The sequence below is a fragment of the Python bivittatus genome, unplaced genomic scaffold (assembly GCF_059951505.1).
Source record: "Python bivittatus isolate LINGU-HERP-01145 unplaced genomic scaffold, Pbiv_v1 ctg000480_np1212, whole genome shotgun sequence".
Classification (NCBI taxonomy): domain Eukaryota; kingdom Metazoa; phylum Chordata; class Lepidosauria; order Squamata; family Pythonidae; genus Python; species Python bivittatus.
Window position 1 is genome coordinate 14,306,339 of NW_028277075.1, and position 27,590 is coordinate 14,333,928.

General features: G+C 36.4%; 1 protein-coding gene across 1 annotated transcript; it reads left to right on the forward strand.

Moving 5' to 3' along the window:
- On the forward strand, nt 1–27,275 carry SNX6 (sorting nexin 6). The gene is made up of 15 exons (XM_007431097.4): nt 1–86; nt 1,016–2,109; nt 2,265–2,312; nt 7,138–7,242; nt 7,939–8,049; nt 9,631–9,752; nt 11,461–11,584; nt 14,664–14,759; nt 15,970–16,075; nt 16,523–16,598; nt 20,302–20,341; nt 21,478–21,564; nt 22,574–22,733; nt 23,759–23,844; nt 26,607–27,275. Exons 2-15 carry the CDS (start codon nt 2,104–2,106, stop codon nt 26,658–26,660), a joined length of 1,221 nt encoding a protein of 406 aa, XP_007431159.1. The 5' UTR covers nt 1–86; nt 1,016–2,103; the 3' UTR covers nt 26,661–27,275.
- Nucleotides 27,276–27,590: the final 315 nt, after the last annotated feature.

The following is a 27,590-nucleotide window of genomic DNA, read 5'->3' on the forward strand; positions in this document are numbered from 1 at the left end:
ACTAAGGAAGAAGCAGAAGCCCTATTCAAGCAATATCTGCACATGACTTGAAGCTGATGTTCTTTGCATAAGATATGGACATAAAGGTAGCACAACTTTTTTTGAATTATCAATTGACTCTCCATATACATATACTATGTTAAGCCTCTCATTTTTGTCTTAGATTAGCTATAAAACAAGAAGAATGAAAGGCTTGACATAGTATATGTATATATATAAAAGATCTCTATAGCAAGATTTTTAAAAATGGCATAGTTTTCTCTTTGGAATTCCTTACACTTAGAAATCCACATGGTGCCCACTGTTCTGCCATTTAAGAAGACAGTGAAGGCTGAATTGTGTCTTGGGGCTTTTAATTCTTACATTGTTACCTTTACTGGATGCTGGTATGTGTGTGCTTTACTTATTGTTGTTTTATGTATTGCTTTTATTGTTTTAATGCACTGGGAGCTTTCTGAAGAGTTGTGGTCTAAAAGAATAGTGTAATAAATAAATGATAGAACTTAATACAGCAAGAAAAAAAATCCTGGATATTACTGCAGTTATAGTAACAGGGTTCTACATTTGAAGGGCCTCTTCCCATATAGGTTGGAGTTCCTGAGGAAGCTAACATAAAAGAGGCAAAAATGGATCAGAGTCAACAACAGCAAAAGTGGTCCAGGGAAGACCTGATCGTATCTGTTAAAGCTGAAACATAGTTTCCCCTACATTCCTGATATGATGCCAATCTGGGACATTGTGGGGATTTATATTGTGGCAAACCCGATCTGGTTGGTCAGTCATTGTATAGCATAGGAAAAATAAGTTTTCCCTTGCCTAAAGGCAGGCAGAAATCAGAGCTGGCACAGGATACAAGGATGTGCAAGGATCCTGGTATCTGTCTAAGGACACTGCTTACTGATGCCAAACCTGATTTGAACCTAGGTAAAACACTGGGGGGGGGGGCTGTACAAATAAGTGTGTGTGGGGGAACATGTGTCTGAAAGAGAAATTGTATGTTTCATCCTAAACATAGTGGTTTGGATTGAGAAACAGATGAGTCGAACTCCACTCCTGCAATCAAGCTGTCTGCTCCTCTTCAGCAGAAGCCCCTATCCCAGGCTGTTCTTGAGGGCCAGAGGCTCTTCACAATGTCATGAAAAGAAGGACCAAGACTTGCAGCAGGCTGTGAAATTAAGATAAATCAGCCAACCCTGGCCAGTTTCAAAAAAAAAAAAAAGGGTTGGAGCCTGGTGAATACTTGGAGCACTCAGAAATCTCAGGACTGTGGGCTAGATTGAAAAGTCAAAGGAAGTCTTAGAACAAGGGGACAAATCACTGCCATATTATCATAAAGAAAACAGGATCTGAGCTCGACCTGACTTCCATCTTCCTGAAGCAGAAGTTCCTGGCCTCTTCCACAAGGCATTTTGGGCTCCAAGCCATTTTCTCTGAAACAAGCCCAATAATTTGATCAGGGCAAATTTCAAGGATTCTGCTTTGATCTAAACACATAATTTAGGGTTGAGATGTAATTTGTTTCTGAAAAGTGCATTTCCTTGAAGTAGCCGTAAGGGGATGCAGCGGCAGCGGAACGAACTAGCTGTGGCGGCTGTGTTTTCCTCTCCCTCGTCGCCTCCTCTGGCCTCCCGATCCTCTGCAGCACACCCAGTACGCGACATAAACCCCGTGTGCATTCAGACGCGAGCTTACTGACAGAGCACAGCCACTTTCCGCATCGTCTCAAATGCACCAAGTTAAAATCGGGAAGTGGTCGTTTGCCCTCGGGGGCCCCCCCGGAGTCTCGTCTGCTGCAAACCCTTGCAGAGATTCGTAGTTCAGCTCCTGGAAAGATCTCAGGAGCACAAGCCGCAATGTCGCTGCTTTATCAAACGCGGCGTCCCCTCAACTAACAAACCAGCCTTTCCCACGCGACGTCTGAATGAGCCCAATTCCCTTCCCAGGAAAGGCGCCGAGCTCGTAACGCTCCCGCGGACGCCCCCTCCTGCCGTTTTTTGGCACCGCAGCCCCCGCCCCTGCCTTAAACCCGCCCCTTCGGTCTGGGCGGGTGGACGGGCGGGCTAGGCTGGCGCTCGCGAGGCCGAAGAAGGGCTGGGAGCAGCCATGATGGTAGGTGCCTGGGGAGCTGAGGGCAAGGGCTGGCCGACGAGGCTGCGCTGGAGGCCGGCTCGCCACTAACCGCTGTGTCGCTTTGTTCTCTCTTCCTCTCCTCTCGGGGTTGCCTCCAACACCTCGCGTCCCGCCACCGCCCTTGCTCGGGACAGGAAGGCTCGGACGACGGCCCAGATTTCCTTTCCGAGGAGGACCGAGGCGTAAGTGCTGCCTTTGCAGATCGTGGGCGGGGGGGGGCGGTTCTCCCCGGCTGATAGGGGCGCTGGGTGGGCGGACGGGTCTGCGAGGGGGGCCCGCTCACGATTGAGCCCCCTCGGAGCTGCTGGGCGGAGGAGCTGGGCTGCGAGGGGGGCGGGGGCCTTTTCCTGGCAGCCTCGTCTTGCGGAACCAGGCATGGGCCGCGGTCCTTGCTCTGGGCCCCGCTTTGACTCGTTGATAAGGCTTATTTGCTGGACGCCAGTTCTTCGGGATTTTTTCTCTAAGGTTTGTGAAGTCAGACTAAAAATTAATAACGACTGCATCAAGAATGGCTGTAATTCCCTGAAGAGCAACCAGAATACTCGTTTCCTCCTGTAATGTGTTTGGCTGTGAGGGTGTAAATGTTTCTGTAGTTCCAAGAGTAATAGTGATTTCCTTTGTCTTTGGTCAATTTTGTGAAATGAGCTTATCTAATTACTCTAAATCACAGACCACGGTTAAGAAACTATAGTAAATGTCTTCCCATAACATGTTGAAGCAAAAGACGCTTAACCTGATGGTTTATTTCATACTTTAGACTATCATAATGTGATTTGTTTGATTTTGGCTTAGCCATTTGTGTACCATAGCTTTTGGTTTAATCTGTTGCATAGCCCTTGTATGGCTTCTTAATTTTCCAATGAGCACCTCAAAGTAATAAAATAATTCATAGTGAGTTCTCTTCTTTCCCATTTTATCCTTGCAATAGTCCTGCCAGTCACCTTAGGTGAGAACTGTTGCTTCCCCAGGTCACTCAGACTATTTAATTATGATTTGGGAGTTATACCTTAGTTGGGCTCCTGTTCTATAGCTAGCATTCTAAGTACAGGTATTCCTCAACTTATGACCACAATTGGGACTGGAGCTTCCATCGCTAAGTGATACAATCATTAAGTGAGTCACGCCTGCTTTTATGTACTTTTTTGCCATGGTCATTAAGCAAATCTGGCTTTCCCCAGTGACTTTTGTTGTTGGAAGCCCCCTGGGAAGGTCGTAAATGGTGATCACATGACCCCAGGATGCTGCAACCATCATAAATACATGCTGGTTGCCAAGTGCCCAAAATTTGATCACATGACTATGGGGATGCTGCAGTGGTCATATGTGTGAAGACCGGTCATAAGCCACTTTTTTTGGCGCCATCATAGCTTTGAACGGTTGTTAAATGAACAGTTATAAATTGAGGACTACCTGTATTATTTCTTTGACTGTAGTAAGGAAATTGTATGGTGTTCATTGCAAGACTCATAGAATCAATGATAGTCAAATATTTTAGAGAATTTATATTACTTTTAAGAGAACATTATAGAAAGAAATATCAAGTTGTAGAACTAGACTATCAACTAGTTAAGGTGAATTTTTGCCTTAAAATAATCAGCTAGGCAAAATTGGACTACTTACAGTGATAGTTCTTGATTCTCTCCCTGTTCACTATAAAATTCTGTTTGTCAGAAGAGCAGAAGCTAGATATGCTAGTGGATTGCAGGTGATTGGCAGTAGATTAGCCTGGGTTCCTGATTCCCAATTGTTTTGCAAGCACTACATGAAAATGATAGCCTGTCCTAAATTATAATTCTGAAATGAAGAGAGCTTTTTTTGAAAGAGAAAGTGCATTCCATTTAACTGTTATTTTAAAAAATGAATTCAAAGTGATTTAGGACATACGTTTTATATAGGCTCCAGGTAATGGATTTGGGAATTCTGGTTAAAAAAAAAAAATCCTGCAAGTTCAAAAGTGAACCCATACATGAAATGGAGACACTGCATTGTCTAGTTGGTTATTTTCTCCAGTTCTGTTTTCTCTTAAGCTTGAAGTAATTAAGGTAATATTATACTTTGAAGAAGATTGTGGTTTGATCTCAAGTTCTCTATCACAGAGTTACACACTGCTGATAAATAATTTAGAATTTTCACTTGCAAAGGCATAACACTGATGTTTAACTACAGTGAATGTGATTTCCTACATGGAAATGTAAATATTTGTAGAATTTAATATGTGATTTAGAATATATGTTCTACTAGTAATTGGCCCTGAAGTGCAAAAGTTTTTCCAACTAGATGTAGTTATAATATAGATGGCTAATCCATTCTCTATATGCCTGGATAAGGTTGGACTATTTTAAAGTGACTTGAACAAATTGATAGAGGATTAGGTTGCAATCCCATGCATATGTATCTGATGGTAAAATAATCTGAATTCAGTAAAACATCTGTGTAATTGTGCATAGGATTGTACTTTAACTCCATAAGTCATATTGGCTGTACATTTTTTCTCAATAATAGTTGCTGGGTAATATAAGCAAAAAGATGCAGTTACACTAGTGCACTTATCTGGTTGAAATAAACAGGTGAATTAACTAGACCTTTGGAGTAATCCAGTAGGACTGTTCTTTTTAAAATAGCTTTGTGTTCAAGGTAATGGGGAACACAAGTATAGTTAATTGCCATCTTGAAAAAGGGCAATTCTAGAAACTGAAGTCTATCATATATGAAGAGCACCATGTTGAGGAAGGCTGGCATGACTATTTAGCTGTCTCTAAACTTGTTGCTAGAAGTATGTAATTAGAGCTGTATGAATAAAAGTATTGTTAGCATTTACAGATAATGATAGAAATACTTGGCCTGGCTTTCTTACTTGGCAGATTTACTGTAGTACTATTATATTTGGTATCATTTTGAGAACCTGATCCCAATTCTTGGTAGTTTAGAGAGAAGTCATTTTTGTCTCCCTATCTAACTTCCTGATTTTTTTTGCTATTGTCAACAGAAAATAAGTGCAAAAATTTGGTACCATAATCTTTTTCCTTTGAGGTGCATTGAAATGTTTTTCAAAATCAGTGCACGGCTCTCATATTGCTGTTCTAGTGTTACGGCTATAAAATATTCAATATCTGAACAGCAATTGATAAAGTATTTAGATGCCTCTTGAAGACAGTGCGCTTCTATTTAGAGTGGTGCTTTCTGATGCTTGCCAACTGATCCTAAGCAGTAAGTATTTTTTTAAAGAATGGGTAGTACCAGGTTAACATTAGGTTACTATAATTGCAGCTGACAAAATTATGCCCTTGTGAAATGCTTTGTTGGGATGTTATTAGGTAAATATTTTGTTGCATCATCTGATACATGATGAGAATGATAGATAAAGCTTGTCTGCTTGATCAGAAAAAAGCTCACATAGAGTAAAATGTCAAGCCTGATTAATGTATTAACATTATTTTTGAAGGAAAAAATTCTTAGTGGTTACTGAAAGGTGTGGGCAAGATAATAGAGATATTTGCATATATATGCAGCACAAAGCTTTACGTGTTATTTAAAAGTTGCAGGACTTTGGAGCTTCAATTGTACTGTAAGTTTGAATGTACATTTCATTTAAAAGGAGAAAGAAGCTGAGGTCCTAATTCTGGAGATTGTTATTAGAAGCTTAAGTTACACTCTGTAATTTTGTGTCAAATTGAATCAGTTTTTTTTTAAATTGTAGTTTAAGCTCTTTTAAAATGTAAGTATTACATTTCCCTTAATTATTTTAATATCTAATATGAATGTAGCCCTACACCTTTAATCCCTAAACTGAATGTGTGCTTCCTCTTGAGGGGAAGGGACAGCAAGAGTGGCAGTAGTAAGAGCAGGAACTGTTGAAAAGTGGTGGCATTTAGGAGGGGATAGAACTACCTGCAGTCAGCTGAGCCAAAGGCATTGCAGATTGTCTGTGGACCTCCCACGTGTGATCTAAGACTTTTTCAAACATTGCGGGCCATACAGTACAGAAGCAAGAGCATCTGATCCATTATGGCCTTGAAGGCAACAAGGTCTTCTGAAAATTAGTGCCAGAATCTGTAACCGAACTTAATTGGGAGTGGAAAGAGTTTGTGGACACCCACAAAGGCTACACGTTGCTCATGAAACACTGCTTGCATTTTATTGTTTTAGAAGAAGAGGACACATCTTCCTTTTGTAAGGCATCTAAATACTTTTCCGTCTTAAAAATATATGTTGGGAATTTATGCAGTGAAATATTTTATTCCAAGGCAGGAGTGGCAGTTACAAAACCAAGAACTGAAAAATAAAACTTGAGTTAAGAGTTCTGTTAAAATTTGTATCTCTTTTGTGTTTAATATTCTAAAACTTAAAATCTCATGGCAGCTAATAATATGCTGTAAACCTTTAAGAATAATAACAAATATGTAATATTTAATCTAACTTATAAACATTACTATTTTAGCTATGAATCCTGCCCTTTAAAAGGAATCTGGCCACTATATATGTAATTATTCTTTAGATGTCAAGCAAAAATATTTGTATTCATGTAAGCATTTGTAATTTTAGCATAATTAATATTTGAATTGCTTGTTATGTGGACTCTGATGTGTGTTAGTACATTTCAGTTTTCAACATTTAGTTGTTTGTAATGGGAGAAATCTTATTGTCATTGTGTAGCAACCAGTATGTTTGCCTGATGCTAATTCAGCAATTTGGCTGAAAAAGGTTCCTAACTTCTGCTGTAATCAGTATCAAGGAAACACTGAGTCATTTCCAAATCAGCAGATGATTTCTGAGTGTTTTTTTTTTAATGGTTTAAAAAGCATTCTTAACAGAAGTCCCATTTTATATCAGCTAAAACTTGTAAAATATATGCTGATTTGTGTTATCACTGTCATTCCCTCTGGTCTGTAATGTTTTATAAGTATATTGTGTGGTTATTTCTGAACTAAAGTGCAGTAAAGTAAATCAAAATCCAATAAGATTCTAATAATCTTTTATGTCTCTTACTAATCAATTTTCCCTTTTCAGCTTAGAGCAGTTACTGTAGATCTGCAAACTGATGCTGCTTTGCAAGTGGACATTTCAGATGCTCTTAGTGAAAGGGACAAAGTCAAATTCACTGTTCATACAAAGGTAATCCTTGAGATTGCTTTTTATTTATAACATAATTGATTTAAAAAAAGAGTAAGTAAAGCTTACCATGTTAAAGATTAAATATGGTGAGATCTCATTTTAATGAAGCAGTTGCGGGGGGTGGTTTCAGTGTCTAGCATAACCAGAAGTCCAGTAAATTGAGACATTATGAAATTTCAGATTATTGGTTATTTGTATCATGTATATACTTCACTTAATAACTTTATGTAAATGTTGTCATTGGCATGATGTAATGCCAATTGCAACGTATTGCAATTAATTTCATATTTCTGTTGCATTGAGATTTCATGTTTCTGTTGATCCTAAAAATGGAGTTTCACTGTATAATAGTTTGATGTTAATCTTGTTGCTTTCAGTAGTTTTAACTAAATGTAAAATGTCTTAATGCAGGAATAGGGTGATAATACACTTTTTTTCTGTGAAAATATTTAATATACATGAGCAAAGGATTATATATTGCTATGGGCAGGGGCGTGGATATCAAACTTGCTGCTAGATTTCCATGTTCTTTTTTACCCCCATATCTGTTTAATTATTTTCTGCTTTGAATGGCCTGTTTCTGAATCTGTTGTTTCTGAGGCATAATACTTTATAACTGAAGAGATATTTGCATTGTTTTTGTACTAATGTAAGGTAATGCACTTACTATTTCATTCCTTCCATTTTGTTCTACAGAGTTCTTTACCAAATTTTAAACAAAACGAATTTTCAGTTGTCAGACAACATGAAGAGTTTATCTGGCTTCATGATTCCTTTGTTGAGAATGAAGATTATGCGGGCTACATTGTAAGTGGTTATTTTCCAAAGAACTGTAAGAAGAGGATCTGATAGTAGCAGATGTTGCTCCTATACTTCCTGTTGAAGGCTTGCACCACAGAGTATTTCATAAAATTTTATTCTTCTGAACTTAATGAAACCAGATGTTTGAAAGAATTCCAGGATGCAATTCTTACTTTAATTTTCCACTCAGTGCATCAGCCTTTTTTCTGCTTAACCCAGGATCTTTCCATATCTTAATATTTCACTTCTGATTTATAAGTGATAAGTACAACAAACTTTATTTATTTTTATTTACTTACACAATTTATTAGCCACCCATCTCACTTTTCCAAGCAACTCTGGAAAATATAAAAAAACAAATTAAAACAGAAAATAATAGGCAAAGGAATGTTAAAAATAATGGAGCCACCTCACTAGATCACCCATCCCCTGGGGTCCCCAGGCTAGCTGTACAACCAAGTCTTGAGGAAATTGCCGGAAGCTCAACAGTGACAAGGCTAACCTCACCTCAGGGGGAAGAAGATTCCACAGTGTGGGTGCCACAGCAGAAAAGGCCCGCTGCTTGGAGCCCATCAAATGGAGCTCCCAGGTGTCAGAACCCGTAACATGCCCTCTCTGCTGGATCTGGTAGGACAGGCAAATGAAATCAGTGAGAGGTGGTCCCTCACATAACCTGCCATGCCTGAAAGGCTTTAAACGTCAACACCAGCACCTTGAATTGGACCCAGAAACAAACTGGTAACCAATGCAGCTTGCAAAGCAGAGGTGTGACATGTGTTCTACCAGAAGCACACATAAAGTTTGCCCTAAGAGATATTAGAGGCTTCTCAAAAATTATTTTCCCAGAATAAAAGTACAGTATCTGCTCTTGCAGTGAGGAAGGCCTGATCATTCTCAAAGCCAGATGAAGAGGATGACACACATTCCTGGGTCTAGCACTTGACCAGTCTTATGCTACTACACAGTATAGTACAAAGATAATTTTATGGGAGGATAATACTACACATTTCATAGTACTTTCTCAGTGAGGTCATTATGAAGAAAATATTGTTGTTTACAAATTGTTAGCCAGATTTGTTGTTTTATATATTGCAAATAAACCATTGAATGGCTAGGGATTAAACTTCCATGATCTTTTTTTTAAAGATATTTGATTCTAATTTAAACTTTCCAATAATCATACTTGATTTTGAATGCTTTTATTCAGAACTGCTTGAAAGAATTTCTAATTTAAAGTTCCCCATATGGATTTATAACAGATAGAGCATACATTTTAAAGTATGCCCTTTTCATAATATTATGAACTTTCATAAGCGTTAACTTATGATTAAGTTAAGATACTGTGTCTCAACTTTAAGAGACATGGCATCTTAAAGTATTATTGAAAGAAGTATTTTAAAACAGAATGCTGAAGCAGTATGCGTAGATAAATTGTTAATGAGGTAACATTAGTTTTCATCCAAATGCATTGGACAATATAAGGCAAGAGGCTGTGTTAATAGTCTTACATGGTTTATTGTATGCTTATCCAAAGTGTTTTCACGGTGGAAAAGATTTAAAAATAAACCTGATCAACTCATTTGATAGATACCACCAGCGCCACCAAGGCCTGACTTTGATGCTTCAAGAGAAAAATTGCAGAAGCTTGGTGAAGGAGAAGGATCGATGACTAAGGAAGAATTTACCAAGATGAAGCAAGAATTAGAAGCGTATGTGCATAGGTTTTTTTATATTTCCAGCTCCGAATCTTTCTAGTTTCAGTCAGACTGGCATATTTGCTGAAATAATATCTTACCTATGTTAAAATAATGGAAGATTTGGGGAAGAAAAGAGGGAGAGAGTAGTAGTAACTTTTTATGTGATAAATAAATAGTCCTGAATAACAATTTTCTCTGGGAATTCTGTGCATTATGCTTAGCCTTACATCTATCCAACGAAATGGTAGATTAGGGTTGCAATCGACTGGGTTTTCTTGTTGAGATATTATGAAATATGATTTCTTACGTGGTTGCTTTTTAATACTGTAGCCTCTGTACAGTCTATAGTTTGTCCAAAACGAACTGTAAAGGTGTGATGTCAAATACTTTTACTGTGAAGGCTGCTTTAGTCTTTTCTTGCCCTCTGCTGTGTTCTCCTTGTATAACATACTTTGTTAACAGTGAAGAATTTTGCAAGTACAATGCTAGGGAATACTGACATCCTCTCCTCAGAACTTTTACATGTGTGTGGTTTGGAAAATGTCAGTAACAGGTAGCTTCTAAACAGAGAGGATCTTTCATTTTTTTTCTCATACTACAGTGCACAAAATTTTTAAGCCCATATGTATATGCCAGAGAAGGCAGAAGTTAATGGATGCCTAGTGAATTCACCATTTGTGGAATGAGGAGGAAAATTAAATTGTTCCATTTTAAAAGGAGATGGTTTGTTTTCCTGCATAAGTTACATAATGGGCTGAGAATGCAAATTGTTTCCTTGTAAGAGATCAGTGTCCTATGTTTTGTATATAACAAGCAAAACCAAATATGTATGCATTTTTAATTTCTGCATACCTGGAAATTTATGATTATGACAATCATTTTAAAATAGTTAAGCTAATTTAGTAGCATTTGTTTTGCTTGCTTGATGCATCTTTTTAAGGCATCTTGTAATTTAGTTTAATCTAGCTTTCCCAGCTTGGTTGCTCTCCAAGTGTGTAGACTTCCACTTACAGAATGCCCCAGCCAGCATAACCTTTTCTGAGAATTCTAGAAGTTCTGCTATTTTATAGACAAACGTATTAAAGAAGGTTGAGCTAGATTTATGCCAGTTGCAGCATGCTATTTCTTTCATTGATTCTGCTTTTGACTTCTTTCACTTTTAATTATTTCATTTATGAAGGTAATTTAGGGGATATCCAACTAGCTTTCATTATTGTCAGAATAGGGAAGAAAGTGATATTTGGTCATTAATCTGACCCTGTACCCTTATAGGAGAGGGTTGCGGAGGTACTGAAAAGAGGAAAAATGGACAGAAATCACCTCCTTCCTCATTCTGCTGAGCAATGCCTTCTGCCAGCAAAGGGACACTAGTTGGATATCATTTTATGTTTATCCTCCCAGCTGTTAGAGGAGGGTGAGAACTTAACAGAATGGAAACTTTCCTTCAGTTCCCTTTTCTATAAACAATATTTTTGAATGTGGCATATAAGAAGGATATGCAGAAAATATGACTTGTCTAGGTGCTGGCTCATTACAATAAATAACAAAGAATTGGTGGTCTTTCTATTAGCCTATTCAAAATTCCTCTTTAATTTGATTATTTAAATTTAATTTTATTTGTTTTAATTAAATGCAACTAACTGCAGCATTTAGTTGAAATCTATTGCTTTTCATGTAGAAATGCTATTTACAAAATCATATCACTTTTCTTCATATAAAGGGAGTACTTGGCAATCTTCAAGAAGACAGTAGCCATGCATGAAGTCTTCTTATGTCGTGTAGCTGCTCATCCCATTTTGAGAAAGGATTTAAATTTCCATGTCTTCTTGGAATATAATCAGGATGTGAGTACTGAAATATATAACAAAAGCAGTCTGCGCTTACCCAGAAAGCAGGATATATTCTTAATATTGAAAAATTGTAGTGCATTGTATTCACTTAAGAATGTTATCAGGCTCTTTGCTGTAATAAAATTCAATATAAGATGTAGAAATAAATTCTCCCTTAAAAAATGTGAATATGATGGATAAAGTTAGCATCTAAAAACAAAGGAAGAACAGCATGATCTCTGCAGTGAGACTTCTTGTCTTGTTAAATAGATCTTTTGAACAAACCATGATCTAGAGGATATGGCAGTTCTAAAAAGTGTTGGATATGTTCCTTACAGGGATCAAATTTTGATAAGGAATAACAGGAACCAACTTAGGAATTATAGAGGTTAAAATGCAAGAGATGAAGAGAAGGAAAACATGGACAGTTCTTCTAGTAAAGGAAAGCGAGGAGTACAGTTCCATGAGGAAATACAGGAATTGCTAGCACTAAAATTGGAAGCGTGTAATTTTCATTTTGATGTTTTTTCCCCACATTAATGCAAGGTTAATGTGAGAGCTCCAAAATGGTTTCTCAGATTGGGAGAACTGGTAATAAAACAGCAAGTGAAAGTTGGTATAAACAAGGGATTTCATTGGGGAGGGGGATTTCTAACTTTGTGATTTTCCAGGTTAAAAAAAAAAAGGGTTTTGAGTCATAATAGTTATGTGGACATGACAAAAAGAGAAAATGCCTCATTGGGTATTATTATGAAGAATTTGAAATACTGTTGATCCTTATTATTTGCAGATTCCATGTTTGTGAATTTGCCTACTTGATAAAGTTTATTTGTAACCCCAAAATCAGTATTCGCGGCGTTTTCGCATTCATTCATGGACATGTGCAGAGTGGGGAAAAATTTAAGTTGCCCAACATGTGCATTCCCAGCTGAGGATCAGTATTCACCAATTCACTGTTTGCGGCAACTTTATAGAACGTAACTACCATGAATAATGAGAATCAACTATAAATGGCTAGTACTGTTTATTTATATTTATATATCAAATTTATCACCACCCATCTCATTAAGAAACGACTGGGCGGTTTACAGAAAGATAAATATTAATTAAAAATACAATATAACAATTTAACAATTTATCCTAAATGATTATTAAGTACCTTCCAAGATAACTGATGGTAACTAGAGAGTATTAGGCTCAGGGAATGTCATTAGGGCACCAGCCACCCCCAGGGTTGGTTAAAACTCTTCTTGTCCCATGCAAGCTGGCAGAACCAGGTCTTCAGTTCTTTCTAGAAAGCCAGGAAGGAAGGGGCTAGCTGCACTTCTGGGAGGAGAATATTCCAGAGGGCAGGGGCAATGGCAGAGAAGGCTCTCCTCCTGGGCCCTGCCAACTGACATTCTCTCACTGACAGGGTCTGTAACATGCCCTCTCTGCCTGACCAGGTGGGATGGGTCGATATGATGGGGGTAAGATGGACCCTCAGGTAGCCTGGACCCATGCCATGTAGGGCTTAAAAGGTGATTACCAGCACCTTGAATTGGACCCAGAAGCAATCTGGGACCCAGTGCAGCTCCCACAGCAAACCCTTGGGGCACCCAAGATTGTCTGTGCCGCTGCATTTTGAACCAGCTATAGCTTCTGTATACTCTATACTTCTCTATACTATACTTCTTTCTGATACCTACTGAGAAATCACATTTGAAATGAACATTTCTGCTGAACTCATTTCAAAGGATATTGTTTTAGTAAAAATGTACAGAAAGGAACAGCCAGATGATAGGGTTGAAGCATTTTTATATGCACTTGAAGCATTTATTCTACAGCAGGACTTGCCAGAGGTTTAACATATGCACAATCAAGAGAAAGTTAATAAACTTTTTTTTTTTTCAAATTCTAGAACTTGGGATCATCTAATAACATTGATTAGCAGTAAATTCAAGATAAAGTGCTGCTTCACCAATATATATTTAAAATTTGAGAGTTGTTATTGAATATGGTGATGGCTACTAGTTTACTGCTTCTAAAAGTAGGATTACATAGATTAATGATTGCTAGTCATATAATATACTCAGGAATATGCTGTTTCTGTTTATCAGTTGCTGGTAAGCAGCCAGAGGAGAAGGCAGTTGCCTCTGTACTCTGGTACTGGGTTTTCCAGAAACATCTCTTTAGCCATGAAGAAGTAAAATGTTTGATCAACCTTCCATGATGGCTGCACAATCCTAAGAATCCACAGATACGTGGTTGGATGCTCAGTTTGGAGAAGGCTACACTAGATAGACCTTGGTCCATCAGCAATGATAATGACTTTTTAAAGTGGTCATGCATTTTAAAAAATATGACTTTGTTTTATATAATATATTAATTTTTTGTTGAAATATTTCAGCCATCTAGAAGAATACATGCTTTGTGAAAAGTAGTCAGAATGCAGTACAAATATACAAGTACCTCTAAAATGTTTAATGTGAACTTAAAAACCATGTTAATTTTCTGGCCTAGCCATCTGCTGAAATAAGTGTTGTCCTATTTACTTGGATGTAACATTAATAATATTTTTAGATAGCCAGTTTTTACTCATAGCAAATTGCAAGTATTAGAATGAAGAACACTATTGGCACCCAAAAACCTGAAAAATATATACCAGAATGCAAAATTAGAATAGATATACAAATATTGAATAAAGAAAAATCAGTGCTGTGTTGTGGTTAATGTGATGGATTGGGGACACCAATTCCACCCCCAATAACCGAAACTCGCTGACTTACTTTAAGCCAGTCACTCTTTTTCCCAGCCCAGCCTACTCACAAGGTTGTGGTGGGGTGAAATGAAGGGAACTAGCCAATTAAGCTACCTTGACCTCCTGGAAGGAATTTGATATATTAGAAATACATCTAATAAATGAGAAAAGGAAGCACATCAAAATCCACTGTAAATGGGTAGCGAATGAAACATTACAGTACAAAGGTAGAAATGAAAATGACATTGATGACATTCTGGTTTATCTTTTGTGAGAACTGCTCTGAGGTAAATAACTTAAAAATATCTCTGAACTGAAAAAAGTAAACTTACATTATGCATTTCTCTATTTCAGTTGAGTGTACGGGGAAAAAATAAGAAAGAGAAACTTGAAGACTTTTTTAAAAACATGGTTAAGTCTGCAGATGGTGTCATTGTTTCAGGAGTAAAGGTGATCTTTAAGCCATTTTAAAGCCATTGTATCTCATTTTCTGAGTGTTATTCAAAGATATGAATTTAAATAATTTGCAAGAGGTAATTTACGCACAACTGTTGTACACGAAGAGTAGCTCTTTCCAAACAACATATGGTTCATGCAGTATATCTAGTGTTAAGAGTTTGTGGGGGACTTTGCTAGAGTGAGGAATCCTCTGGCAGCGCTGGATCTTTTAGCTTTCCTGAAGAAATTGAAACTTGCTCTCTGTCCTTCTGGATATAGAAATTACAGGATGATTCTTGTGGCCTGTTTAGTCCCTTAGATTGCTGCAGAGATGGCTTAAATGCATAGCATTTTTCTATATGAGATCTGTCCATCTAATCTTGAAATGCTTGTCAAAGTAATCATAATTTCAGAATTTTCTCATTTTATACTTGCAGCTTAAATTATATGGACTAAATGGCATGTCTCAGTCTAAGGATCCCCAACTTTGACAGGCCAGTGGAAACATTTAGAATTTTGAAGGTATATTATGGGCACTCTCACCAAGTGGCATGTTCAGTCACAAAATACTAATTCATTAAAAGTTGTCCTCTACCATTTCCTCTAGCCTTCTATGCAGTGGGTATATTTCCAAACATTGTCACTCAAAAGTATCATATTTATACCATGTAATTAGTGCATGACTCCTATAAGGCAAAATAGATTTCGGCCCTCCAAATCTTTAGAAGTGAAACTACAGGAAAACACAGGAAAGGATAATAATATTTGCATATTTATATAAATATGAATAATCTTCTATTCTGTACTTATACATCATACAGCTTGGTGGATTAAAATGTTTGTTGCTGCTTTTCCCAACTTGGTGTCCTCCAGATGTGCTGAAAAATTCCAGCTGTCAGTAGTTGTACTGGAGAGCAATTTTGAAGCCTGTAATCCTATTTCACTAGGATTGCTGCATCTGGTGCAATTTTTATTTATCTGAGCTTTAGAAAAAGAAGTGGCATAGAAATGTTTTAAATATCATTCTGTTGAAATGCTGCCATAGTTGAATTACTGCTTCTCTAAGCATCACTGTAACTACAGTTATGTAATTGCTGTTTCTATAGTGGATCTTCTTTGTTTATCTTGAGGCAGTTACGTTTTAACTTGTTCAATAAAAATAGAAGTAAGTTGCATCTCTTAAAAATTATTCTGCTTACTTCCAATTTGTCTTGGCATGCAGGATGTAGATGATTTTTTTGAACATGAAAGAACATTCCTTGTAGAATACCACAACCGTGTCAAGGATTCGTCTCTCAAGTCTGATAAAATGACAAGATCCCACAAAAGTAAGTTGCTAGCTTATGCATAGGAGGTATTTTTGGGGCATTAGCATAAGTAATATTAAGTTGCAAAAATGTTACTAATTTGTAGATTACATCTTATTTGGTAAATGTAGAATATATGACAGGGATAAAATGTATTTTGGAAAAGTACAAACAATAAATATTTGATTGGTTAGGACTAAGTTCAAATATGGAAAGAGACAAACAGTGTTTTGTTCCTTTTTATCTGTGTTTGCAGAATTTTCTGATGCTAAACAGATACTGCCTGCACTTTTATTTAGGTCTTACCAATAAGTTTGAGATTTAGGAAACGTGACTTTAAAGAAGATGGGATTCCTGGGGATATGAATCATAAAATTGTGGATGTACATCATATACAAATATAATTAATTAATACAGAAAATCTAACAATATAAAATGAATTTAATGCTACAACCTCTTCTTTTTCAGATGTTGCAGACGATTACAATAGAATTGGTTCTTCATTATATACATTGGGAACGCAGGACTCTACAGATATATGCAAGTAAGTCTCTTTCAAAAGTTACATAACTTGAAGAAATTATAGCACAGAATTTTGAATGTCTTACCTATGTAATATGAGCGATACCTGACACTATTTAGAATATTTTGAAATTGATGTGCATACCATGTGGTAATTCCAGCTATTTTTCTCTCAATTTTGCACTTGGCTTTATGAAAATCCCTACCTTAGTTCTTAAAAGATTTCCCAAGTAGATCTTATGTTTGGGGAATGTTGTCTTTAAAAGTGCTATGGTATCAGATAAATTGTCTGTACATTAAAGAATTTATATAGTCTCATACCTGTGTGATAGGCATAGGATTAACCTGGAAAATCTTATAAAATAAGCAAAATTAAGATGTTTATTAAGGGTAGTATACTTTTATTTCCTTTTGTAAATTATTTTTGAAATAATAGGGACTGCTTAAATCAATTTGAATTAAATTTCCTTGACTGTCATTCAAATAATTGAGATATGTTACCGGATAATAAGCTCTCAGTAAGTTTTCTTCAGGATAGGTTTCTCTAAGTTCTAATCCGACCACACTTTCTGATTTAGGAATAGATGCTGTACTGCAATCTTTCTCTGCTCCTGCTTTTTTTTTTTTTTTTGCTATTTATGACTTATAGAATCATTCAGAATGCCCAAGTGTTTTATGATTTGAATTGTTCCTCAGTCCTTCAGATATTGGTCTTTGCTGCCTGCTTGAAGCTTATTGTATCGCAGCACTGCTTTCTTTTCCCACTGGCCAGCTCTAATCTCCATTTTTTCTCTCTTGGTTCTCTTAGACTAGAAAGTTTGCTTTTCTCTCAGTTTTGAGCTCTGCTGTCTTCGGTTCCTACTACTACTACTACTACTACTACTACTACTACTACCTCTACTACTACTACTAATTTATTAAATTTATATGCTGCCCGACTCCCAGTGACTCTAAGGGTTTACAGATTGTTAAAAACATTAAAACAAGAAAACCACACAAAACAAAAAAGAACAAAGATGGCAGAGATAACAAACCCAGATGGGAACAAAGAAAAAGAAGAAAGGGGGGCTTCAATCATGCTCATCATAGGCCTGGGTGAGAAGAGCCAGGTCTTCAGGGCCCTTTGAAACACCAGTAGGGTGGGGGTTGTTCAAATCTTGGGGGGAACCTCATTCCAGAGGGCTATAAAAGAATATAAAGATTCCAATATTTAAGCTTTCCCTTTTTCAAAATCTATTCATCCAATTTATTGATTTCTTATCCAATCTAAAATTACAGTTGTGAAACTTCTATAACTACCTGTAATCCTGACTAAACAAATATCACCCAAAGTAGTATACCGTGTCATGTCTGTATTGAACATCTTGAGAGAACATTCACTGTTTTTGTTGGAAAAAGTATGTGAAACTCTGGAATAATCTTAATGCAGTAAATTGAGCCAGATGGTCCAGTTAGTGAGATGACAGTCAGATGTGATGTTCCAATTTAAAAAAAAAAAAATCTTTCTTTGTTACTTATTTAAAAGTCTTACATAGCCTTATATGACTTACATGGTTGTCATCTTGGAATCTGTTCTTCACAAAGGTTTACAGAAGTGAATTGTGCCCCAATTAAAAGATTTTTGAGGAACTTCAGAAAAGGTTTGTTAATGCTCATGAACTAGCAACCAAAGTCACCTGAAGACATATGATAGTTCGGGAGGTTGCAAAGAACCCCAGAGCAATGATAAAAGATCTGCAGGCCACTCTTACATTGTTCGATGTCAGTATTCCTGATATCATTGTAAAAAATACACTGAACATAAGTAGTGTGCATGGTAGGATGAAAACCACTGTTGTCTTGACAGTACATTGCTGCCCATTTGAAGTTTGTCAGAGATGACCTGGATGATCCAGCAAGCTGTTGGGACAATGCTTTGTTGAGAAATGAGACAAAACCTGAACTTTCTGGCATTAAAGAGGAACATGTTTAGAGAAAATGAATTGCATTCCAACAAAAGAACCTCACCCAAATTGTGAACCATGGCAGTGAGACCTTGCTCTGGATATCCTCTTTTTCTCTTTCCTTCCATCTTTCCAGCATTTAATATGTCCAAAATATAATAATTTGAGCTTGATCGTTTGTGTCTTAGGTTGATTTGTGATATGTTCCATTTGTTTGTTTTCTTCGCTATTTTTTGTATGCCATGCTCCTTGACTTTCATTACTAAAATTGCAGATCATTTGTATTTTCAGCTGTCAGTAGTGTTAGTAGCATAGTACAGGTTATGGAAGTTTCTTCCTCCAGTTTTGAAACCATACTGTCTTACAATCCTGCCTCCCTCCCTCTCCCTCTCCCTCTCCCTCTCCCTCTCCCTCTCCCTCTGTGTGTGTGTGTGTGTGTGTGTGTGTATTCAGCATGTAGGTTCAATAATTAAGGAGAGAGTATACAATCTTGTCTCACTCCTTTGCCAACCTGGAGTCAGTCTGTTTCACCGTGCTCTGTCCAGACTGTGGCTTCCTGACCAGCGTTTAGGTTTCACATAAGGACGATGAGATGCTTTGGGATTCATTGTATCCAGAATCAAATAAATAACAGCATCCATGTAAAAAAGATAATAAACTAGAAACAATTCTGAACCAATTGCCACCTTGGTCTAAATTATTGGTTTAAACAGGAACACTGTGTTTGGTGTGCTTCATTTCCCATTGGTCTTTAACATTAATAATAGCAGTATAAAGAATTTGTAAAATGAAAACAAGCTGCAGCTTCAGAATTAAAGCTTTGTGCTTGCCATTGCCCACAGTAAGAGCAAAACGCTTCATTTGAAAGTTTCCTATATAATGGTTTTCTGAATAGAAGCCTACTTTTATCTTCTCTACCCCAACATCTTTCTACTAGCCTGTTGTTAGGCAAAGGTACAGCGTTTTTTTCTGGACTTAGCTTTTTGGAGTCATATTTGGAATTTGAAAAAGCAGTGGTGGAGCCAGCACACACACACAAGATTTGAATTAAATGTAAAATTAAATGTATCTAATAGGATTTACTTTTCAGTTAGGCATTTAATTATTTTTTGCTTCAGTCACACATTAAAACGATAAATTGTTTGAAATGTTTGGATAGTTTTGACTTGTGAAGGCTGCATGCTGTTGTGATTTGGCAGCTAACAAGTGGAATAATGTCATACTTTTACAAAATGGATCTTGTGTAAATCTGGCAATATGGGATACTTAGAACCAAATCGGTATATTGCAGGTCAAAGGATTTTATTCTGAACAGAGTGGTGGCAGACATCTGTTGCCCTCAGTCCCCAGCCCTAACCTCCCAATTCAGAGCTTTAGGAGAAGGAACATAGTTCTGAACATCTAGGTATGCTGTTTATAATATGTAGTTGAAGGGTCTAACAGTGGGATTAGAGAGATCACAGTATTCTCCAAATTATAAAGCTCACTGGATGACTGGCACTGGTATCTGCCTATTACTTCGGGATATATTAAAGATAAAATTGGGGGCAGAGAAAGAACAGTATATACCATTTTGAATATCTAGGAAACAGACCTGTTATAAACATATTAAGTAAGTTAATTTGATAACTATTGAATAGCTAACACTGTTCAGTAGTCTGTGTATATTATTGTTTGTTGTTCACCAGGCAATTATTGGCATGGAGCAGTATCCACCATAAAAGAAACTATTTTTTTCTAGGACACAGAAAACCATTTACTATATTTACTTTTCATTTACAGATTTTTCCTGAAAGTATCTGAATTGTTTGATAAAACAAGGGTATGTATTATGAAAATTGCAAGATTTTAATTTGGCTGACTCACGGTTCTTCAGATTTTGGTATTTTTCTCTGGTTTGAGGTCCTTGTTTTATTTGTATTTCTGTGGTTATAGTCTGTGTTCGTTGGTTAATTAAGTAATGTTTTCAGAGATTTGGACAGGAGGCATTTTGGAAACAACTAATACTGGTTAACAGTATGCATTACTATGGGAAAAGTACAGGCTGAGAAGGGAAAAATCTGAAAGTACAATTTTCCCCCTGTCTCCTTTACAGCCTGAGAAATGGGGGGGGGGGGGTTCTCTTCTGAACCTCTTGTCCTGCCCACTATCCAGCTGTGGGCTATGCTGTCTCTTTTTGACTTCCCTGGGCAACGTCTCTGGGCCCATTCCCCCAAGGTCTTTTCCACATACCATTACAAAATCAGTCCCTGTTCATAAGCATATAAGCAGTGCCTTCCTGGACTGGACTCCTGGCCCATGTAGTCCAGCATTTTGTTCTCAGAGTGGCCAACCAACTGCAAAAGGAAGCCCACTAGTCTCCCAGCAGATGGCCTTCAGAGGCAGTCACATTGCCATCAAGGCTAGTAATTATTAATCCTCATGACTTCCATGAATTGGTCCAATTCTTTTTGAAGCCAGCCAAGCTGGTAGCCAGTACCACATCTCATAGTAGTGAATTCCGAAGTTGACTTACCTGCTGGGTAATTTTTTCTCCCTTTTGTCTGTCCTAATTCTTCCAGGATTCAATTTCATTGGGTGACCTCTGGTTCTAGTATTTTAGGAACAGAAAAATAGCTTGTCCACTTTATCCTCACCATGCATAATTTTATACACCTCAATCATGTCCCCTCTTATTTGCCTCTTTTCTAGACTAAAAAGCCCCAAATGTTACAAGCTACCTCATAGGGAAACTGTTCCAGCTCCTTGCTCATCTTAGTTGCCTCCTCTGAACCTTTCTAGCTTCACTATATATGTTTTGAGTTGGTGGTGACCAGACATTTAAGATGTAGCCTTCTGTAAAAGTCTGATTTCAATTAATTTATTTAAAATAAAGTAGGAGCTTGTAATTGAGACACTATAAATGGAGATGGTTTGTATTACCTAACATATTACTTCTGATTTGCTTTTCTTGTTTAGAAAATAGAGGCCCGTGTGTCTGCTGATGAGGACCTTAAACTCTCAGATCTTCTAAAATACTACCTAAGAGAATCACAAGCTGCAAAGGTGAACTGAATTTCTGGTTAAAAAAGTACCTTGTGAACTTGATGCTGCAATAGAAGAATGGCTTGAAAATGTTTCAGAAAGTAAAATTCAGTGGAACTAGTACTTTATATGGTTTAGCTAATGATCTAAAATGAATATGTACAATCCATTCAACTTTTCTTTCTAACCATTTATATATTTATATTTATTTGTATGTCAAATTTATCACCACCCATCTCGTTAAAAAACGACTCTGGGTGGTTTATAGAAAACATCAATATTAATTAAAAATACAATAAAACAGCAGTCCTAAATAAATGAAATTATTCCAAGGATTGGTGGTAACTAGAGAGTATTAGGCTTGGGGAACGTCATCAGGGCGCCAGCTGCCCCCAGGGATGGTTAATACTCTTCTTGCCCCATGCAAGCTGGCAGAGCCAGGTCTTTCCAGAAAGCTGGGAGGGTAGGGGCCTGCCGTACCTCTAGGGGGAGAATATTCCAGAGGGCAAGGGCAACGGCAGAGAAGGCTGTCCTCCTGGGCATCAATATATATTTGATATAGCATTTTCTCTGCTGGAATCAACAAAACATATTGCTAAAATAGTGTTTAGATGCTCCCATTCCCTGGCTTATACTAAGCCATATTTGTTAAAAACTCACATCAGACATTCCCTTCATTTTGGAGGTGTGTGAGGATCAGGAAATGAAACAAACCTCGCGGAAACATTCATGTGCTACAGTTACTTGTTTTTTTAAAAAAGGACTGGATGATTGGTTCTTTCAGTTGGTTACTTCAGCAGTTGCCTGTTTTCTGTTATAGTTCCTCTTAAAGAAATGAGCCTTCAGTTTCACAATAGGAAAAAGTTATTTGGCTTTGTAAAATGGCTATCTTAATAATAGAATTAAAAATAATACTATTTTGAGTAATATTAGATCATGTTTTGTAAGCTGTTAAATAAATTTATAAATCTTTTTAAAAAGTATTCTTTCAGAGTCAATACATACATCTGGATTTTATTATTTATTGCAGGACCTTCTGTATAGGAGATCAAGGTCATTAGTGGATTATGAAAATGCTAACAAGGCACTGGACAAAGCAAGAGCAAAGAACAAAGATGTACTGCAAGCTGAAAATACTCAGCAACTTTGCTGTCAAAAATTTGAAAAAATATCTGAATCTGCAAAACAGGGTACTGGAATAATCTTGGAAGTTGTTAAATTTTACAATATTAATTTCCAGAGGAGTAAGTCTTATGGCATCTTAAAGGCTAGCAAGTTAATTATGGTGTAATCTGTTGTGGGCTACAGTTCATGTTGGAAGTCTTTTGAAATACAAGAATGTATCTGTATGCACATTTTGAGGGGTGAATTTCTAAAGACTCAGCGGGAAATGCAGACTATATGGACGGTTATAATGAACAATAATAGTGAAATATCTGTTTTTTGGCATTTGATTTACTTCTTATATCATTGTTTACATTTCCTCCTTACTCCCAGCCCCCCTGCCATCCAATACTTCTGTATGTACTAGTAGCAGCATATCATGAAATGGACTGAAATCCACAAAAGCTTATACTTCATTAGCCTTTAAGGTGCTGCAAGATATGGAGATTGCTTTTATTTTTTTAAAATTATGCACTGAACACCTGAAAAAACAAGTAGTTGTTCATTGGTTCCTACTTATTACTATAGGAGAATACTTTTATATAGAATACATTTGTTAAACTGTCCTTGTAAGTCAGACATTGTAATGCTGATTGATTGGTTTAGCAGAATCAAAGCTTTTAAAATGTTACTGAAATCAGTTTGGCTTCACTGAGTGTTTGACCTTGTTACCTGCCAGAAATTCACTTAGTTAATATCTGAGATCCTTCTCAATAGGAAGGAAAACTGGTAGGCAATTGTAGCTATAAAAGCCAAGCCAGTTAAATTAAAAGATAAGTTTATTCTTTATCCTAGAGTATCTGAATATGATGAAGGTTGTAGATTCTAACATGGTTAGAAAAATCTTTCCGTTTCAGAAAATTGTGATGACTTTATGAATTACATAAAATCACTTGACTAGATTTAATGCTATTAGATCTAATATTACTGGACTTGATATATCAGACTTACAAAAAAGTTTCTGAATTGAAGTTTGTGTTTGGGCCTAGGCAGAATTCCCTTAAATGTTACATGTTATAATTGAAACGCCAAACTTTTTCATTTCCCACAGAACTTATAGATTTTAAAACTAGAAGAGTTGCTGCATTCCGGAAGAATCTAGTAGAACTGGCCGAATTGGAACTGAAACATGCTAAGGTTATAATATTGTTTCTTGTTATTTAAATACTGTGCACTTTAGAAGCCAAAAAATACAAAATATGTCTTAATGTAATAAATTCTCTACCCAAAAAATTGAAATTGAAATTAAATATAATGAGTGATACATAGATTGTCCATATCCTTTTTTTTAAGACAAAGGATGAACAATCTCAATTTGAAATAATATTTCAGGGTTACTTCTAGTATAGAATATTTATTTCTGAATCAGTTTTAAGATAATAGAAGCAACAAGTGCCATTGAAATTAATGGAAGCACTGGCATCACTTATATCTGCATCCATAATAATTTGCTTTTATATTAGCAAATTTGTGTGCTTTTTCCATTTTTGAGCTCATTACCTAGAAATGCCTTTTTTGAAAAAGGAAGATGGCATGTTGCTTTTGTAGCAGCGGTGAAATACTTTAGATAGATGTTTTAGTAGAAAGAGATACAGTTACTTCTCTTAAACTATTTTTTTTAGAGTGGATTATTAATGTTTGCTATTGTGATTTGGCTCAGATTCATATCTCAAGTTAGGCCACAGTTCAAGAGCGCTCGTCGTCAGCCTTCCTCATGTAATAGTTTTTTATGTGTCTTTTTATAATAGTTCATTTCAAGCTTCCTTTTTTAAATACTTTTTATTAAACAGTTTAACAATGCTAAAAGATAATACAAACTGAAATCAGAACAAAATACAGGTAGTCCTTGTTTAACGAGGCCTCAGAAAACGAAAGTTACAATGGCCTCAGAAAACATGCTTTACTACCTATACTCTCACTTATGACCATTGCAAACTGTCACACACATAGACACACCCACAGTCGCGTGATTGCGATTTGCAACCTTTTAATGATGGTTGTTAAGCGAATCACGTTGTTAAACAAATCGCATGGTCATTAAGCAAATTCTGGCAAAAACATCCATTGGGGAAGCTGGATTTGCTTAACGACCATGTGATTCACTTAACAACCACAGTGATTCGCTTAACAGCCATCATAAAAATGGTTGTAAAATTGGGTCTGGTCATGTGGTGACTTGCTTAACAACCGCCCTGCTTAACAACTAATTTTCAAGTCCCTATTGTGATCGTTAAGCGAGGACTAACTGTAGAAAAGAAATACAAAGTGCAAAAAAAAGAAAAAGAGAAAAGAAGAAAGATAGAAAAAAGGAATATTTAAAGAAGCAATTTCTGATCTTCCTTGCAGCAAGTACAGACAAATTAATAGTTCCCCACTCCCTATGAGATTACATACATGCTTCACTTCTTCCCATAGCCCTCTCCTTATCCATTCACAAATCCAAAAATCATCATTTCTGTCCAAATGTTGGCAAAACGTCCATAAAGGGTTTCCAGACTTTTATAAAAATATTCCATATTTTAGCCTTGATCAAAGAAGCCAACTTTATATTCTTTTCTTTTGCTTCTAACAGTCTTAATATAGAAACATTTTTCTTTTTCCTGCCTGGAGTTTTAGTTCCCTCTAATGGCCCATTTCTGTATTCACAATGTCTCAGGTTTTGTTTTGTTTTCAATTTTCCACTAATAATCTCTTTCCTGGTAGACTAAACAATTTGTAATCTCACTGAAATATTGTTTTGTTTACTCAATTTTTCAAAAATCTAAGCAAAAGTCCTAATATTCCAAATTTGTCTGATCCCTTAGTCTGTTTAAAACTTTCTTAAATTAAATTCTTCAACTTTTTGCCATTTGTTTTATATTTTTTCAGTTGTTTAAGCTTCTAAATTTCAAGCTTCTTTATTTTGTTAAAAAAAATCTTTGAAAGCTCAGAATCAACTTTGACTAAATTAGCATATAAACCTAGTGAGTAAATCAATATAACTACATTCAGACTTCCCCAGCCTGAGTACTCTCCAGATATGTGGGCTTTAATTTTGATAATGCCTGAAACAATATGACAGTTGCTGGGAATCCTGGGATTCTGGCAGACACTAATGAAATAATGTGGTGAAATCATTGGGGGTGCTCAGAGAATGATTCCAATAAATTTGTTTTTAATCTTGTACATTTTAATCTTTACATTCTGATACATTGAGTTTTAAGTGTTGAGTTTATGTTTTATTTTATTGTATTGTTTCATTGTTTTCAGTGCCAGATTGAGGCATTGACAGAATATTTGCAATTTATAAAAAGAATGCCAAATTGTTTCTACCTGCACTTCAACTGAGCACGCCAGTGTTAGTAATGGGTAACTGAAAAAGCATTTTATGAAAGTCCAGAAGCTACTAAATCCCAGTGCTATTTGTACTGAGATTGGGTTTACCAGGCAGTCCACGGATTAAGAACATGTTCCATTCCTAAGGCTGTCTTTTAACTCAAATTTATATGTAAGCCAGAACTTGTATTTATGAATGGGCTGCCTATTACTAAAATTGGCAGACTGGCGTTCTCCTTCCTCGAGCCAACGAACTGTTAAAGCCACACAATGTTTTCATGAACCACTGAAAACAGGCTGTACATTAAAAATGTGTGGCTTCAGCGGTTCATGAAAACATAGGTGCAGCTTCAGCGGTTCATCAGCTCGAGGGAGGAGAACACTGTCCGCCATTTTTAGTAATAGGCAGCCTGTTCATAAGTATGTCCGTAAATTGGACGTTCTTAGCCTGGGAACTGCCTGTATATAAAATACTGTCTTGCCAATTTACCTGTAATGATTTGCATCTTTAATAATAATATTAGTTTGGGACAGGAGGAAATCACAAATTAACAGTAACCTCTGTGTTCTTTTCATTACTACAGGGCAATTTACAGCTGTTGCAGAGCTGTCTGGCAGTGTTAAATGGTGATACATAAGCCAGAATCTGTCATCCTGTTAATAAGGGCTGCCCTCCACTGGGGTTTACGACTTTGAATTAATATTTACAACTTCGTGGATAAATTTGTTGACAAAGGATACACAAACACGTTCCTTTTTTCAAAAAAAAAAAAAAGTATCAGAATAATTCCAAATTATACGAAGCAACAATATATTTGCTACATACAAATATTCACATTAATTTAATCACTGCACACTCTTAGTGTCCAAGAAACCAAATGTTCTGAGTCTTTCTTTTGTGAAAGTAGCCAATAGAATTATGTTTTTGTTAAAGCTAGTGTTAAATATTGTTGCCATTCTTATTTTACTACCTTTGTAATGTCTGAAGCTGATTTGAAACAAATGGTTTCAAAATGATTAAATATTGCCACTAAATGTTTGAATAATGTTACTGTAAAGCATTGTATTGGTTATTTCACATATTGTTATCAAGCATCTTAACTTTTTTCAAGTAACATTTCCTAGAAATTTTGGAGCAAACTTTATGTAATCTTTATAATAGAACCTCAAAAGAAAAGCAAATGCATTAGTATATTTGCCTTAACTTGTAGACTAATCCCAATTACTGTAAAATAAACAGTGCAATCAGTGAATTTTTCTAAAATCCTACAGTGATTGTATCATTGTAATTTTTAAGCCTCGTGAACTGATAATTATCTTCACTTTATACTCAGTAGTTAATTATGTCTGTTTTTAAATAAATACTTGATTCCCTAATACTGTATATACATTGAGGCACATATGTAGTGCATTATATAGAGTTACAGGGTTGGAAAAGGCAATCTGGAGTATCAAGTCCAGTCTCCTGCTCAGAGCAGGAATGCAAATTAAAGCATTTCATACAGAAAGCTTTTAGCCTCTACTTGAATATACTCAATGAAAGGGAGCTCACCGTCTCTCTGGGTAAC

Bases quoted from the DNA above. Each gene is read 5' to 3' on its own strand.
- SNX6 (XM_007431097.4), top strand. The intron at 7,243-7,938 runs GTAATCCTTGAG...TTTGTTCTACAG, and splicing joins AATTCACTGTTCATACAAAG to AGTTCTTTACCAAATTTTAA. The intron at 20,342-21,477 runs GTATGTATTATG...TTTCTTGTTTAG, and splicing joins AATTGTTTGATAAAACAAGG to AAAATAGAGGCCCGTGTGTC.